This window comes from Helicoverpa zea, chromosome 2 (assembly GCF_022581195.2).
Source record: "Helicoverpa zea isolate HzStark_Cry1AcR chromosome 2, ilHelZeax1.1, whole genome shotgun sequence".
NCBI classification, from domain to species: domain Eukaryota; kingdom Metazoa; phylum Arthropoda; class Insecta; order Lepidoptera; family Noctuidae; genus Helicoverpa; species Helicoverpa zea.
Genome location: NC_061453.1, coordinates 5,061,873 through 5,079,167, shown reverse-complemented (window position 1 = coordinate 5,079,167; position 17,295 = coordinate 5,061,873). Strand labels below are relative to the sequence as shown.

The window sequence follows — 17,295 nt, the reverse complement described above, 5'->3', positions numbered from 1 at the left end:
ACCGCAGTCATCGACCCTAGCTGAAACGTGTTTCTTATTACTCCGTACTTGTCTTCGAGTGACAGAAGCCTTCCCTCTCGGTAGGGCTTCTTGCGGTCAGTGGGCCTCGACTGCTTCCTCTATACCACTTGTCTTTCACTCTACATATCGAATGTGTGTTAATTTTTGTATTATGTGTCCTTAAAACGCGTGTTTGGAAGTCGTTTTGAATTGATGTGCTATTTCAAAAGCTAGATGGCTGTGTTAATGAATGGTACTGAAGAATCAGTATGGTGCATGTTGCATTATAAAAATTAAGGCTGTAGTATAAAACGATTCAAATTAACTTGCGTTATAGAAGTACTAAAGTGAGTCTAGTTTGCCATGACAAAGACGTCTTAATAAATTCGCAGTTAAAGCCATTTAATGCCGTTCAGCAGGCTCATAAAATGGTTTGTGGCTTTATGGTTTCACATTAAACTATTGCACACATTAGCATCTAATAACCAGATAACGCTGCTAACGGCCAGTTTCTTCATCAAAAGTTAAAGTCAAAGTAATGTCTAAAGTAAAAGTAACGGTCAAATACGTTTTTTTAAGGCTAAAGTGACAGCAAAACTAATAGAAAAATTGAATTTGACCGTTACTTTTACTTTAGACATTACTTTGACTTTTACTTTGGCTTTAACTTTTGATGAAGAAACTGGCTGTAAATTGAAGACTACTAGCGCAAATATGACTTTCATTTTGGACCTGCTGAGTTTTGACCAGTCTTGCAAACATGTATATGCTTATGGATATTAAAAGCCGGTAGATATTTGAATAAACATGAAATGGATACCCATTTTCTTGACCTAAAAACAAAAGAAAAGCTTCTTAGCGTAAAGCAAGTAATATCCTTAAAGTCAACATAATATAATACGTGTTAAACAAGGTGAGGAGACAAAGGATTAAGTGTATAATACGCGAGGAATTAGCGCAGTCGAGCGGTAGGTTGTGGTTGCAAGTTGTGGCTGCGGCTTGCCACCCATGCGCCCTGTCCGAGACTAGAGCCACATACTACAGACTAAAAAGTCGGCCGACAGTTTATTCGATGATTGGAGAATTTTTAAAAATAAAATCTTGATTTCATTCAAAGTTATCAGTCGGTCTGATACCGTCTAACTAAATACCTTGTATTCGTAATGTGCGTACTGCTATTCATCTTCATACTTATTTATGAGCCCGAAGAGTCGGCCGACTAAAAGTTTGCAGTATGCCTGTGCGAACCGCCGCGTTTACGTAAACACTACATGAGCCTATTGTTTATCAAAATGACTAGGGAGATTGATAAGCATTAAATGTTTACTAGGAAAGAGAAACAGCAACTTTGTTCTGTCACTGATAGAGAAATAGAGAACATTGTATGTAGGTATTCCAAATCGATATTTAGGCGAGACTACTTCGAGCCAAGATTTCTGTGATATGTTTTAAATTGCTATTGTTCATCTACATTAGAAACTAATTTGACAGATAAATTATAAATTTCAGACACAATTACAGAGGTCGGGAACTAAAAAAATACTGAATTCCGTCTTTGTGATTGTTAACATTTTTAGCTCAGAGGTCACGGTGACGTTTTAACTATGCAAACTAACTAGTCTAATTATATTTCCATTAAACGAACAAAGGAGCGAGTGTGACGTCACCAGCAATGTAAATAAATCTTTCTATAGCAAATATACATGCAGCAATCAGTTTGCAGATCAAAAACAACTTTGTTTTCAATTACAAGCGGTTAAAATGTTTACACATAAACGTTTTCCGTAATAAAACAACCTTGGTTATAAATTGCTCGTTAGTTTCGAGCAGATTTTTTACCAGCGACCCTTTAGCCGTTTGTAATATTGAGTATAATTATGTACAGGCCAGCCATTAGGGTACACCGCCGTTAATTTATTATAATAAGGTCCAACTGCCGACTGCACTTACTCGACCGTGAAAATTATTATCATTAGTGCACAGTAATGTACAACACAATGCACACATTAGGCTACTGCCCTTATCAGGACTGTTCTCTAAGCAGCTTATAATATACCTACAACAATTTTCAGAAGCGGGAGTTTAGTATTAAGTACCTGCAAAATTTTCCTTCACATTATTTTGCATGCTTTTCCGGAACTTGATACTTAAACGAAAACTTCTTTTACCTACTTCTCGATTTTCGACTTTTCTAATCGATGTACGCCTAACGCTCGATAGTATCCAATCTAGAATCTACATAAACGCAGATTTCAATCGACTAATTGAGAAATCGGTATGATGACGTGACGCAAATGCTAAATGGTTCAGTTGGCATCGGAGCACGGACACACGATCCGATCGGCCAGCCGTGTCGCAATGCCGCGCTGTTGCCGATTATTATATACACAGAGATCATTGAAAACTGGGAGGCAAGGCAAATACTCCTTACATTTTATCCTCTACTGATGTATGTAATGTAATGTAATGTAATGTTACCTACAAATTCATTGAATTTATCTAACAACCGGGAATTCCATACGTACAGTTTTTCATAACAATGTGTATTGATAATTTTAATAAAGCAATTAAATGTACCTATAATACCCTGGAGGTGTTATGATACGATACGTTTATCACGTAGGCACCTTGTTCGACTTCAGTAGATAATATGTACCTACTTCACTACAGCACCCCAGTATTAACTTCTTCAGAATCAATTTTCACATGGCGACCCCCTCAAACAGTGTGCCTTAAAATCATAAGTATTATTAACTCTACTTTATTTAATAACACCTTCGAACACGCTAAAACAAACCCGTTCAATAACAGACTATAATTGTGTTTTTTGTCGTCGACAAAATAATCACTGGTTCGACCTCTGTTAAATGTGAATATGAAACAATATGCGTAGGAGCGGCTCACTAATGGCTTTATAATTGAAATTATGACTTATGCTGCCCCTGCACGTCAGCACTCGCCAGCTTGAAAGACGTCCACTGAAGAGTTTGTGAACCAACCTTTGATTAGATAGATAATGAACTCAGCAATGAATGCCGAACTAATGTAAACGTATGTCTAGATATGGCAATCAGTGAAGCCCGCACTAAACGGCCTCGTCCGTCTGTCGATCGCAATAACTCTTGGAGGACAATCTAGCACGTATCTATATCTATGTACACGAGTTTAGGCGCTAATTGAATATTGAGTTACTTATGTGCGCGTGGTTGATTTCAAACTAGTTTTAATTATTCAATAATTATAGCGATAGCTCGATTAACAAATCTGATAATGAAGGCCGCAGTATTAGTGCTTGTCAAACGTGACGACACGCAAGGAGCTTTGTTGAGTGTTGTTACAATACAAGAGCTATATCAATAACCGATTTGTGCGTAAAATATGCTAATCAGATTATAGATACAAATGTAGATATAGTATACCTAATATATGTTCTTAATATAAAATTAATTCAAGCAACAATGTAATCTTATAATCTAAAAACAATTATCCTAATTAAACTTTACGAATCGACTGACAAAAACTGTACTATTTTAATTGCGTTTTCAACGTCCACAATGCTTTGTAATAGTTACAACTTATATCGAGTGATTGTAATTAAGTAATTAATAGTATTAAGACAGGTGTGCCCACAGACATTGAGTTTCATTGACAGGCTAAATTAATGAGCAATGACCGTAGTGATAATATCGTCCGAATTCATGCGAGGTTGAATACTTCGAAGTGACGGAATTATTTCTAGATTCTAAATTCAAAATACAAAAGACTTGTGACAAAATGTACAATCTCGAAAAGACCGCGCTCGATACGGAGCGATAAAACGACGCTATGAATGGCCCCTAAAATGTCGTTACAGCGAGTGGGAGTAAATAGTATTCTGTCTTCTCCTTCAGAGGTAATAAGTTTAACAGCCAATAATCATACCGACACAAGGTCACAGAAATAAAGCAATAATTCATAAATAGTATTCAAATTAAATGACTGTCAGACATGAAATGCTGTCTTCAATCATTATCTGCGTCATCTGATGAACCCAAAAGGAGAAAATTGCCTAGAACTGAATAGCCACATCGATCACAATACAATGATGACTTAACCTAGAAAGAATAACACAGATTTATAGGCTTGTCAGCTATTTAACTAACCGTAATCCCCTGTAGGAAATTCATTTAACAATAGATTGTTTTAATCACTATATAGGTACTCCCACTCATAACTACGTAATTAATATAATTGTTCGATTAGTGGGAATCATTCTCTATTCATTGCTCTGTGGAGACGTTCATCAAACATGAGTTACTGTTACAACGGCTGAAGTGCAACCGAACCTTTTTTATAAAAACTGCTTAGATAACATCCTGGTTTTCAACGACATTCTCAAAAACAAAGGAAATGTAATTAATCATATTACAAAAGCGACGGATTGCAAAATATTTATTTTGGGTAGCATTACATAAAGTTAGAACGTCAGTTGCATTGCAATGTAATAGATATCTAATCTAATGGCAATTAAAATCTAAACCGGTAGCGAGCAACTAAATAATAGTCTATATGCCGTTTATACAATTTGCCTAATTACTGTAACGCTTGCTTTCCAGAGCGGCGATGCAAGAACTGTGAAGCGGACACACGCAGTAGCGATAGCGGGACCAGTTACTTCATATGAAGCAATCTGTAACTTCATGAAAGATCCGAAAATAAACATGCCTTATCTTATAATAGATCTACATAAAAATCCTTCGTAAAGTTTGAGTAATCTGTGTTGCATTTATACTTTTTAAAAGAATAATTTTATCTGTCTCTTTATATATATTCTATCATATACTCTATATTTATATACTCTATCATAAGGAAACCTATATCCTCTTTGGTTTAACACTACAGCTGTGACCACTTAGTTTTATTTAGCTAAACTATCTTCAGTATCATAGATTGCCAAACATATTAAACCCACGAATTTTCAATATCACAAACCCAACATAATTCTAACTTCAAACCGCTACATCTCATACTCCGTGTGCTAACTCTTATAGTTCGGCCATTCAGAGAATGCGTTCCTGACACGTCGCGATTGAACTGACGACGTAACTACATTCATTGATTATTGATATAATAATGTTGTTTTAATGCTCCTCAATTGTTAAAACGGTAAACAACCAGCAAAAATATTTTTATCGTAACTGCAACGCCATTGCAAAGTTACGTCGTCAGTTCAATCGCGACGTGTCAGGAACGCATTCTCTGAATGGCCGAACTATAATGAATTGATGCACAATGGCAGCACGGGCATGCAGCTCGGCGTGTGAGCGGCGCAGACGCAGCACAATGCACCGCGTTATGTCACGACTGTGGCATAACGTGCACAATCATAGCACAACCATGTTCTGTTGTGTTTTTTTTCTCTTATCTTTACCTCTTTTCAGTAAAGTTCGGTTTTTAAATTAGTCTTGCGTTACCATGTTCAAAAATCGAAGCCGGAGAGCCTGACAACTAGTCTTAACAAGGAGGGTCGGTGTCTTATCTTTACCTCTTTTAACTAAAGTTCAGTTTTTAAATTAGTCTTGGTAAGGAGAAGTCTGGAGGATCGGGTGTCTTATTTTTACCTCCTTTAAGTAAAGTTCGGTTTTTAAAAGTCTTGCGTTACCATGTTTAAAAATCGAAGCTAGAAAGTCTGACAACTAGTCTTACCAAGGAGGGTAGGGTGTCAAATCTTTACCTCTTTTAAGTTCGGTTTTTAAATAAATTAGTCTTGCGTTGCCATGTTTAAAAATCGAAGCTAGAAAGTCTGACAACCAGTCTTACCAAGGAGTATTGGGTTGCACGGGTAACTTGTGTTGAGGCGGTCTGAATCTACAAGAGTCCAGACTAGAAGCCGAATTCAACATATTCATGTCATGAGTTTTTCTCATGAAGGGAGGTGATGTCCAAAAATCGATTTTCTGTTCGAACAAGATTTTTTATCTCCAACACGGCAAAACTATAGTTGCGTGTCAAAATATACTTATGAAAGATGTCTTTCCGATCACAAGGAAAATGGTTGGACGGATCATTGTAAATCTATTGTAAATGGAGTATTTTTACGAGGTTTGACTAATAAACAAGCTATCGATGACAGGTACTGAACGTTCCGCAGCAATTAAGACAGCCACTGAGGTTACGCTTGAGTGCCGGTCTGGCGCCAGACATATGCTAGTGTCCCGTTGTCATTTAGAAGCAGATTGAATGATCATGGTACTAACATAGATCTAGGTTTTATATACTAATAAGTTTGCATAGAGTATATACCTATGTTAGTTTTTATGGTACAGCTCTATGGATCATTGTTGCCTGAATGTTTAAGATTCATCATCATCATCATCATCATCATCATCATCATCATCATCATCATCATCATCAGCCTATCGCAGTCCACTGCTGGACATAGGCCTCTCCAAGTGCACGCCACTGAGATCGATTTTCGGCTTCTCGCATACAGCTCCTGCCAGCCGTCTTGCGCAAGTCATCACTCCACCGTGCTTGAGGACGTCCTACACTACGTTTGCCGAGGCGTGGTCTCCACTGGTAAAAGATTAAATTAAAATAAATTTACTTCTAAGTAAGTAACATTATTTAATACATTTTGAGAACTGTTTCTGTATGTAAAAGTTAGTAGAAAGGAAATCAATTTGTGCTACAAGTAATAGTGACGTGAACATGTATGAAGTTAGTTGCCAAAAGCAGGATTTGTGTTTAATTCTTTAATAGGCTTTTCAACATTGTACTATACAGGTAAATTTTACAGCAGATTTATTACTTTTTTGCAAGTATATTTTCTATTGGCATACTTTTATTATAGATAAAGATGTAAATATAATTGTTCATTAAGTTACAAGACAATTTCTACATTAATCATAGATGCAAACTGCAAGATAAGATTCAAACAAAACTGATTAAATGGAAGGGCTCTAAGAAACTTTAACAAAGAGGATGCAATGAATATTTATTCTCAAAATAGAATAATTCTAATGAACAAACTGAACAGTAAACTACAAGGTACGTTAATTTGATCGTTCACGTAAGTCAATACATACTGGTTAACAATGTGGTGATTTTGCGCTAGCACTAATTACGTGCAATTGTGATTAATGTAATTGTTCGCTTACAACATGCATTTTAATATATTTTCCCTGTTGAAGAAATGTTTTAAGAATAACAGCTCTAATTCGGTTAGGAAACGTCGTCGTCAAACTAAAATTGGGTGACGTGACAAGTTTGGACGCTGTAATTTATGTAAACCACAAGAACTTTAAAAAATATTTTTAATAGCGACATTAATTCACTGAAATACTTTGTAATAGCTATCATTAATAAATGACAATCGGTTTAACATATATTTGCGCCTTACTAAGTACATCGTAGGTCGTTCAAACATAAAACTAAATCCCTCAATAGGGACGTACTTCATCATAAAACATATCGATATCAAATGTATCGAATACCAAATAACGACATATCAAAGCGGCATCGTTTCGCGACATATTTGGGCCTGTCGATGTGAAATCGGATGAAAAATTATGCATTTTCCGATAGGTTTTATACTTACCGTTCAAGTGGACGCTGAGTGGCTATTACACGGAGTGTTCACACAAGTTACGTGTGTGTATAACACGATATTTACGTAATAACCGACGAGATAGGGATCGATAAGTGGACGTAGTCTTGCTAATAAGGTTACTTTTAGTTGGTCTTAATCTTTTATATTCTTTGATTCTTAGGAAGATTGTTTGTTAGTAAGAGTTACCTTTACATCAATCTAAATGTATCGAAAATGTGCATACTTATTGTTAAAAAAGGTGTTATAATAAAGGCCTGAACTAAGAAGTAAGGTTGTCAGAAATATCATAGTAACGTTTGAAAGTATAATTATATCCATAAGAATGTTAGGGTTAAAAATAACTCTTGGACTAATGACTGCATATTAAGTAACTTCGTTTCTGGAAATAAAAATAAAATATTTTCCTAGTTATAATAGCAGTCTGAATAATTTCATAATTCTCATATAAAATCTGAGTAGATAGATACCTACTGTTGTAAATTATAGCGGTATCTGGAGATCTAGAAAAAATAAATATTAGTCAGTGTCTGTTCAAGATTATCTCGGTATAATTTCAACTAGTTAACACTTCGGTGGGTTTGTTAAACTGCTGAATCCATTTGTGATTCTAAGCAGACATACTGAGCTACAATTTTGCTGGACGAATATTTTACTTTTTATGCAGCCAATAATAAAAGTAACAAATCAAAATAAACACTCTCGTATAACAAACAATTTCTCATTAAAACATATCAAAGGCCACGGTTGACAGTTGCAACATTACTACAACTAAACAAACTTTAAATAATCCCCTCTGGAAAAAAAGCTAATCACAAAGTCTTGAGACGAACCTTTATATTTTAAATCGAACCCAATTTCACAGCTCGCATCGCCTGTCAAATGTGACACAAAGCCAATCGCAGCCGTATTATGAGAGAACTCAAAACTGACCCTATTTATATCAATGATAATCTATTTATTGTCACAATAAAAACTTTTGATGTTATCAACTCACGGTGATGAAAGAATCGTCACCTTCTTCTCGTCCTTATCGCGATGCCAAAAGTCACGTTAGACACCACCTCGGATGTTAATTCAGGCCTTATTGTTTAGTGCATAAGATTTGTATTCCCGTGATGATAATTTTATGGAAGGTATGCTAAGCAGCTTAGTGATGCGATGGTGCGGACTCGAGGTGAGGCGCGCTTGACGTTTCGAATGAGTGACGAGTCGATCCAGTGGCATTAGTTGTGCACTACAAGTACAGCCACCGACAAATTACTTTAACAATTAATTTAGTTGTATTCTGGGATCGTGACTAACGAAACTAGGTGAGAAATAAACACCTGTTAATCATAAAACACCTTCCTACCAGATAAGCGCGAAATTATATTTCACAATCTCAAGGCACAAAGTAAACCCTTGTTCATACATATTTTGCAGTGTTCAGTTTACGTGATCAGTGATAATAAATAAATGTTGCAATGAAACTAATCACGTTGCCCGCTCAGTTCAGATAAGACACTCATTTACTAATGTCAAGGAAAACATGATATTTGTGCAGCTAAATTCAAAAACGCATCTTAAATATGTTATTTCTTGTTGTTTTTTTTCTCAATTCGTAGAAAATGGACATTCAATTTGATCGTGCGACTGAGTAGGTACCCTGTCATTACTCATAGATTAATTACTTAGTTAAATCCTCTTAGCTTGTATGGTCACTAATTGCTATAAACGTTGTATTTTTTTCACATTCTCAGTAAGTGGGTTTTTCAAATTACGATGCCAGAGGTTTTGTATTTACAGTTGCATGAAACGTTTAATTGCCTTCAACGGATGTTAAATACAGTAATTGGGAGGTAAATTCGTAAGATAACGTATACGTTAAGAAATATAATAAGCATGGGGTGTCCTTACGTGGCCTACGAACAAAAATTATTTGTTGAACCCACGACAGTAAAGTTCATGGAGTATAGTCGTTGACGACTGTACCGAGCTCATACAGTTCCCGATCTGTTGGATTTCGGTGAGCTATTTAAAAATTTAAAAAGCGAACTTAGCTTGACATTTGACAAAAGCTGATTATGACGTCAGTTTTTTTCTTTTTCCCCCGTGTGACACCGAGAGTCCTTTGAGCCAGGATTAATTTGGTCCGTTTTATAAGGGCTTACTTATCTCGAAGCCGAGTGTTAGGAACGGGTTGTATTTATCGCAACCCATTATACATTTTATTATTTAATTTATTTAACGCTTCGAGTTTAGCCGCTTGACTATTAAATCGTCGATGGGATAATGCGATCTAAACTCAAACATTACTTTGCCTTAAATGTGTTGTTTTGTTAGTTTATTTAAATTGAACTTTCTAACAGCTTGTTTGTTATTAAAAATGTTAAGAAGATTGGGATGTTAGTGCTATCTAACGACAATATAGCCCACGATAAAAGCAATAATGACTACTTTATTTTATTAGTTGTTTTTAAAACGCGATCGCATTAATTTAAATTTATTACAATTTAAAAGATTTTATGCAAATGCGGTGTGTTGTTAATATGAGATCTTGATAACGAGCATTTGTCTTAGTGTACATTAATTAGTTTGAAGCCAACTCGTATTAAACATTAATGAGGAATTATAATGAAGCTGGGATTACACGGTTGGAGCTTTAAATTAATAAATTATAATAATCATATGCAGTGCCCTTAATACGGCGACTTAAGTGGCCACTACTTTACTGAATGTAACTTTCCAATGTTATAACAGTTTTGTGATCCGACTATTAAGTAATAAACTTATGCCGTTATAATATTTGTTACGGCCTCTTTTTGTATGTAAATGTGAAATAACAATACAAATAACATACCACTTTTAATTTGTTATTTTTATCAACTTTGACACGTTTTAGCCCGACTATTTTCCATTATTGATTCTAATTCCAGCCTAGTTGGGTCCTTGAACTAAGTTTTATCATATTTAAAGGTTTAATTGTGTAGGTACTAAAAACTTTCTTTAACGGTTCAAAATAATCCGTGTAGGGTCTTGTTTTTGCCTCGGATAAACAGCACACACATGTTTTCTAATTAACTAATATATTATAGCAATGAAATGCTTACTTTAGACCCCGCAGATAATAATCTTGGTACGAGTTATAAATAGGCGCAGGTTTGGTTCCGCGTTACACATCGCAATTATTTCGCATGTCATTATTCGAATTACATAGAATTAATTATACGGTAATAACACTTATGAACATTTAATTAATAATGTTTGCTAATAAGCATTCGTTTAGTCGTAAAAACTTTAAATAGTTAAGTTCTCATGCATAAGTAAATAATAAACTTCTCGTGGTTTATATTCTTATTTTCTAAATCGGACTCCTAGTCTTGCCATTGTTATTAATTTTCAAATAATAATAAACGTCGTTTTTTTTTCAATTTTTTAAAATGTGATTTTGAGCTGAAGTGTGTGAATAGATCTTTTTGAAGCGAGCCGTGTATCTTTTTAATTTATTTAATGTTTCCTTTTCATCTTTTAATTGCTATAAAAGCCTATAACATTATATATACATAACAGTATAATTTAAGATTTTTTCACAAAAGAGAATTATTTTTCATAACAAAATATTATCTTCATTAAATCATATTTATTCTTAAGAATTTATGGTTTTGCTTTTATATTTTCAGTATTTATAACTGGCTATAATTTTCTTGCAAGATTATCAAAACTCACCACATGACTTAAAACTATAATTATAAACAAAAAAGATATTAATATCTTCGTTGTATCAAGATCATTGATAATCAAAGTTCAATCAAAACAATAAAAAACTGCAGTCACAGTACATTTGTGCCGCTCTGCCGGTCGGGTGGCATCGGAAGAGGTCGGTTTTGACAAAAGCCTCTGGATCATGGAGAACAAAATGACTAGCGGAGGTGCCATTACGGAAAATCGCCTAAGAAAGTACCGCGCCATAATGCGAGTGAGCGGGGGACGAGGAACGTTACTGTTTTCGCTCTTATACGTGTTCCTTGAACCCGACCATTTTTTGTAATAACAAAAATTTTGGCCAGATGTCTCAAAGAACTTGAACGCCACGTCAGTTTACTCGTAACTAATCGTTTTGGTCATGCCCACTACGAATTTGACGTACAAGAAGGCGCCTGACCTCCCTTCATTATGGCATCTCCGCTCATCTTTCTTTACTCCGTGATCGTGTTGCATCTCCCCCCTCACTCCACCTCGCCCCCCTGTCATATGCACCTGCATTAGACGTTTGACCCAACAAGGACGAAAATAACATCGAGAGGACATTATTCCGATCGGATTACGTTTGTCTTTAATAAAATAACGATTTGTGAAATCGATGTTTAGTTAAGAAGTTTAGATAATGTTTTATATTGCGCGTTTTTTAGACAGAATGTATTGGTGGCCTAATCAGAGTAATTTGAAAAATGTAATGTGATCTTAACAAAAAATTCTGCTAGCACAAACTGCCGTTTTTGCTCAGTAAAAAAAAGTATTTTGCCAAAAGGGCTACGCTCAAACCATACCTTACTAGCAAACAAGCCTAACGCCTGTGACAATATAGTTTATATGCCTTGGGTACATTCACTACAAACCTGCGAGCTGACAGACCATTTAATCTTTGGATGCCGAAAATATGTTAAAGATCATCTTCTACCCGTTTAGACTTGATTGACAAAATATACTTATTTTGAAGCAATCGTGAATCCAATCCATGAAAATTCAATCACAGATACAAAATAGATATTTTTGCAAAATAAAAATTCTATTCTATTCTATAGTTTTTTAAGCCCGATCAAACTATCGTCCGACAGTTTAGCCTGTAGTGTGCTGGCTCTTGGTCTATAATGGTTCCCACCAAACATAGTTGCAAATTAAGATGTCTATGTAAATGTAAGGTTGTTCCGTTTATCCTAGAAGAGATTTTATAGCTACGTGGGTGGGATGCAAAGTGTTAACCTACTTCGAATTAAGAGTATTATGTTACTATTAGCAGTTTATGGAGAGAATTTTGAGTTCTGCGTAATAGCTTGTTTGAATTGGAAATTATTGACTGTTGATCCTAATTGTATTTAGTATCTATATCCCATTACTATATAAATATTAAATATGCTTTAACTTTAGAGAAAACTAGGAAAATCATAACAATTGGCACTATCTTCAGCTGCTGTGTGTTACAAACTTATTTACAAAAGTGTAATATTTCTCAAATGTACTTATGTCCAAAAATAATTTCTAGGTATCTACTTAAAGCGTACTTCATTGAACTCTGACAGCAAAATCAAATAAAACAATCTGATCTTTACTATTATTGATAATAAAGGAGGATACTTAACTAATCGCATCCCAGCTTTGAAAATAGCCAATCTGAACATTGTTTTGAAGAGTAATCAAAAGTAGGGGAAGACTAGACAAACCCACAAATTCATAATCGGACTGTCTTCATTCTTTTAAAAATAATCTTGAACCATTTAAAGTTACTGTTATTGCATTTTATGAGATGGTTAACGTAATAAATATGCAACATAAGTACCACATACTTAACATTCACGTGATAAAGTCAAAGCTTTTCATTATAAATAGTTTAATTATGCATTATAGACCTTTCACTGCTAAAAATAGAACTAACTTATGCATTACGGTTATAATAACCGCCGAAAATAAACTTAAACAGTTTAAATAAACGTGATGCTGCTATAATTAGATATTTTTTCTTACTTTAACTTATTTTTAATCGTTACGGTGTTGGTTTTCCTACATTAGTTTTTTGCATTTATTAGTAGCTCAAAGGTAAAATATCTGAACGAATAGTTTAAAGAACTAGCTGTTTTCCCGCGGTTTTAATCGTATCACGTGAGTAATGTACCTATGTAGCTTCCCATCACCAACAGAATTTTTCAAAATCGATTCATTAGTTTCGGAGCCTTTCTGGTACAAACAAACAATAACATGTTTCCTTTTTATTAGGTTTATATACCTATATATATTGGTAAAGTATATATTAGGAAAGATTAATTTAATAACACTAGGTACAGTTTATTTTACAACTATGAGCAAATCATGAATGAATATTATACCTACATTTATTTATACAAGAATTTATTGTCATTTATAGTTTATTCATTAATATAAATAAACCTAATATAACGTTTATTTGTCATGTTACCTATAAATTACCTACATAGTAGATCTTCTCATGTAAGGAAAAACAAATAGTAAATACGTAACATTAGTCTCTCGTTAATTTGTTTTGGAGTTTAAATCTTCTAATTAGATTAGGTTCAAATTGTCAACAGATATTTATAAAATAATAATAATATTGACTGTAACTTTTCAATATATAAAAACTAACAAGTCTTGTACGCCTATCCGTCAGTACATTTACCACGTAAGCACATTACGCAAGGTAACATGTTCATCAGAATCGTTTCGAAGTAAACTCTCTTAATAGACACCCTCGCTCGTCGCGTGACTCCGCGCCACTTTATCGCAGTTCCCAGCAATCGAACTAGATCAAATTATAATACCAAGCAAGTTTCATAATGAGCAGAAGCCCGATTCTGCTAAGTTTTTAAAGTCAAAATTTAATTGCAATAGCAGTTTTAACCTTAACAGGCATTCTGCTGCTAATAGTAGTAAAAACACCAATAGTATTCCAATGACATTTCATTGGATTGGTCTGACATTTGGTCTATACGGTAGTTTGCTTTACAATCATATTGCAATTGTAAATCTTTTGCAGACAATATGATTAATAATTGAATCACAGAAAAGGATAAAAAACGTTTATTTAATAAAAGAAGAAATACCGGAATTCCACATACGCTTCAATCGTAATTGAGTCGCAATTGGATCTCAGTTGGATGTGGATCGTATGTCGCTTAAGTAAAGTTAGCAGAATCGCGCCCCAGTATTCCAAGCCCCGAGGAAAGCATTTACAATCGTCTCCGTGAACGATAGCCTAATCATCGCATTGTCGTTGATGTCTTTTCTTAAATGCTACGACGTAGCTCCTGTAGGCGAAATTGATATCAACTTTTTTTCGTAGTAGTTTTCTTGTCGGAGTCTTTTTAAGATTTTTTTTGTTTTCTAGAAATAGTCTCGAATGAATATATGTCTTGTGCATGTTGCTGTATAATTTGATAGGTCTCTCTTACTTTGAAGATACAATTTGCATGCAAAAAGATAAACGTGCATGAGCTCAACTCTTTTTATACCATACGTCTGTGCGATGAAAATGGTTATTTATTTGATCCCAATTTTATGTTTTAACATAGGAAAACACCTACTCATCGACATGATAAACTTTTTGAGGTTCCTGATCCGAATTGTTGTAAAATACACTGTAATTGTTATACACAAGCAACTTACAATTCGTGAAAGAGGTATAAGTGTACACACAGACGTCCCGTACAAAAACAAACAATAAACCAATAGATAACCAATTGGATTGGATCTGAACCTGTAGCACGTATTCACATGATAGACCGATTGTGATAGATAAGCTATAGATGTTGTTTACCTGGTGAGTCGGTAGCAGAGCGGTCGGAGTCGGAGTCGCGATGCGCGCTGAGGTCGCGCGGCGGCGCGTCCAGGATGTCCGTGATCATGAAGCGGGTCCGCGGCGCGCGCGCCTCGCGCTCCTCGCGCTGCACCGTCATCGCCAGCGCGCCGCCGGCGGGGCCCGCGCCGCCGCCGCTCGCCGCCCCTACCGCATCCAGCGCTCGCCACCCCCGCCCCGCGCACAGCTCGATCGCCCCCAGCGCGCCCGCTCACCGTACCATCACAATCCCAAAATAAAACAAAACAATCTTGTCTAACTTTGACAACACTTTACTATCTCGAATGTTTCCGAACTCGCATCGCCAAACCACCAAGTTTTAAGCCCACACGTTCAAAGTCCGCTAATTCCAAAAATCCGAAAAAATAAGTTTATTTTCCACTTTCCGTACGAATATTTGCAAGGTCTATTCAAATTAATTTAAAGTGAAACTCCGGAAAATTGTTATAAAACACAGGGCAATAAAGTTAACACACGTTGTAGTTGTCACGAAATAAAGTTGAGTGCGGCTCGTCCGGGCGCGGCGCCGAGGCGAGTGTGTGCGAGCGCGGCGCGGCCGGTGTGCGCGGGCGCGGGCCGGCGCCGGGGGCGGGGCCGCGCCAGCCAACCCGCGCGCGGCTCCGCGGGGCGTGCCCCGGCCATGTTGCCGCACCGACTTAATGCTCTTTTTACCAACTCGCCGCCGGGAGAAAGCTCCGCGCGGATTTAAGCTTTTATACGTGGATAAAACGCTTTTATAGGAAAATAAAGCGTTCTCGCAGCGGGATATCGCACTTTATGACAGCGTTTTACTGAAAGTTGGCGACACTATACTCCAGTAATTGGTTCACGCCGCCAAATCGAGGCTAGCGTGTCAGCCGCCGCAGCTTTGTGCCTCAGCTTTAATAACTTATATTTATGATACATACTAGTTAGTTGAGTATTTTAACTCCAACTTTAATAACAGTCTAGTAGAAAATATTTTATCATTTATATAATTTTTACATATTGAGCATGTTTGGTAGATGTAAAAATAACCCCATAAAAATTCCTCTAACATATTTTTGGTAGGCATTCAGCAGAATTATTTTGTAAAATAACAATTCCTATTAGAGTCTTCAGCACAGTTAAATCTATCGATACTTGTGGTGTAAAATGTAGGCATTATTATAATTTAAAAACAATTTTACAACACAACATTTAAAAACGTTATCCCAACCGACAAATGCATCCTTTTATAAAATGAATTTAAGTTTCCTGGAGTAATTACTTACCTACTATTAAATGATGACTGGAAAATAAATTTAAAATTACCTAGAGTATCATAATATAATAATCAATAAATGTTTAATACTTATAAAACAATTTGCTCATAAAATAAAATAAATTCACATAATATTAGCTTATAATTATTTCAATAAATAATAATACCCATACAGAAATTAATATAAATTGTAATAAGTAAGTATATACTCATCGTCAAGTTTTCCGTATTGCGGTTAATTTTTACCTGTAAGTACACACCTGTGGAATGTAGTTACTTTTAATTAATCATAAGTTTTATTATTTTACCTATTTATGTACGGTGATAAACTAGTGCCTACCTATGTTAAATATATTGTATTATTTTATAAACTTAAAACCTTTTAAACAAATTGAAAAATTTGGTACATCATTAGGAAAGAAGGTACTTATTTAGGGTTCTAGCGGGTTGCATTCATTCCACCTATTAAACGAGTTAGAAAGAAAAAAACCTAGAATTGTAGAGGTACCTTTTAGCGTTTTATAACATTTAGGTATAATCATCGGCCATCCTGACAGTGTTTGCTTTCCATCGCCTTTATAGATAAATGCCAGAAACGTTTATTTAGTGCAAAAAGGCAGACGATTTTGTATAAAAAACCTATTTCGTCTTCCAAGGCTGCTATAAAATGAAATCAGCTATCTTCATGGAGCATGGTATATTTTTTTCAGCTTAGGTATCACTGGGCCAGTAGATGGCCACACCGACGCTGCTTTTCTTATTCCCTTACATAGATCATACGATGTATACTCACCTTCGGAAGAAATCAGGCGCAGGGACGAGCTTTACGTAGTTTGTGAGGTGTGTCTGATGCACTGTCGTCTGAATACGTGAAATATAAGCTCCTGAAATCTCTTTACG

General features: G+C 35.5%; 1 protein-coding gene across 1 annotated transcript in view; it reads right to left on the bottom strand.

Moving 5' to 3' along the window:
- The window catches only part of LOC124644071 (homeobox protein B-H2-like), a 30,707-nt gene extending 15,019 nt beyond the window's left edge, over window positions 1–15,688 (bottom strand). The window contains exon 1 of the mRNA XM_047183278.1: window positions 15,114–15,688. Within this exon, the coding sequence (XP_047039234.1) occupies window positions 15,114–15,252 (139 nt within the window). The 5' untranslated portion in view covers window positions 15,253–15,688. The remainder of the gene's footprint in view (window positions 1–15,113) is intronic.
- Window positions 15,689–17,295: the final 1,607 nt, after the last annotated feature.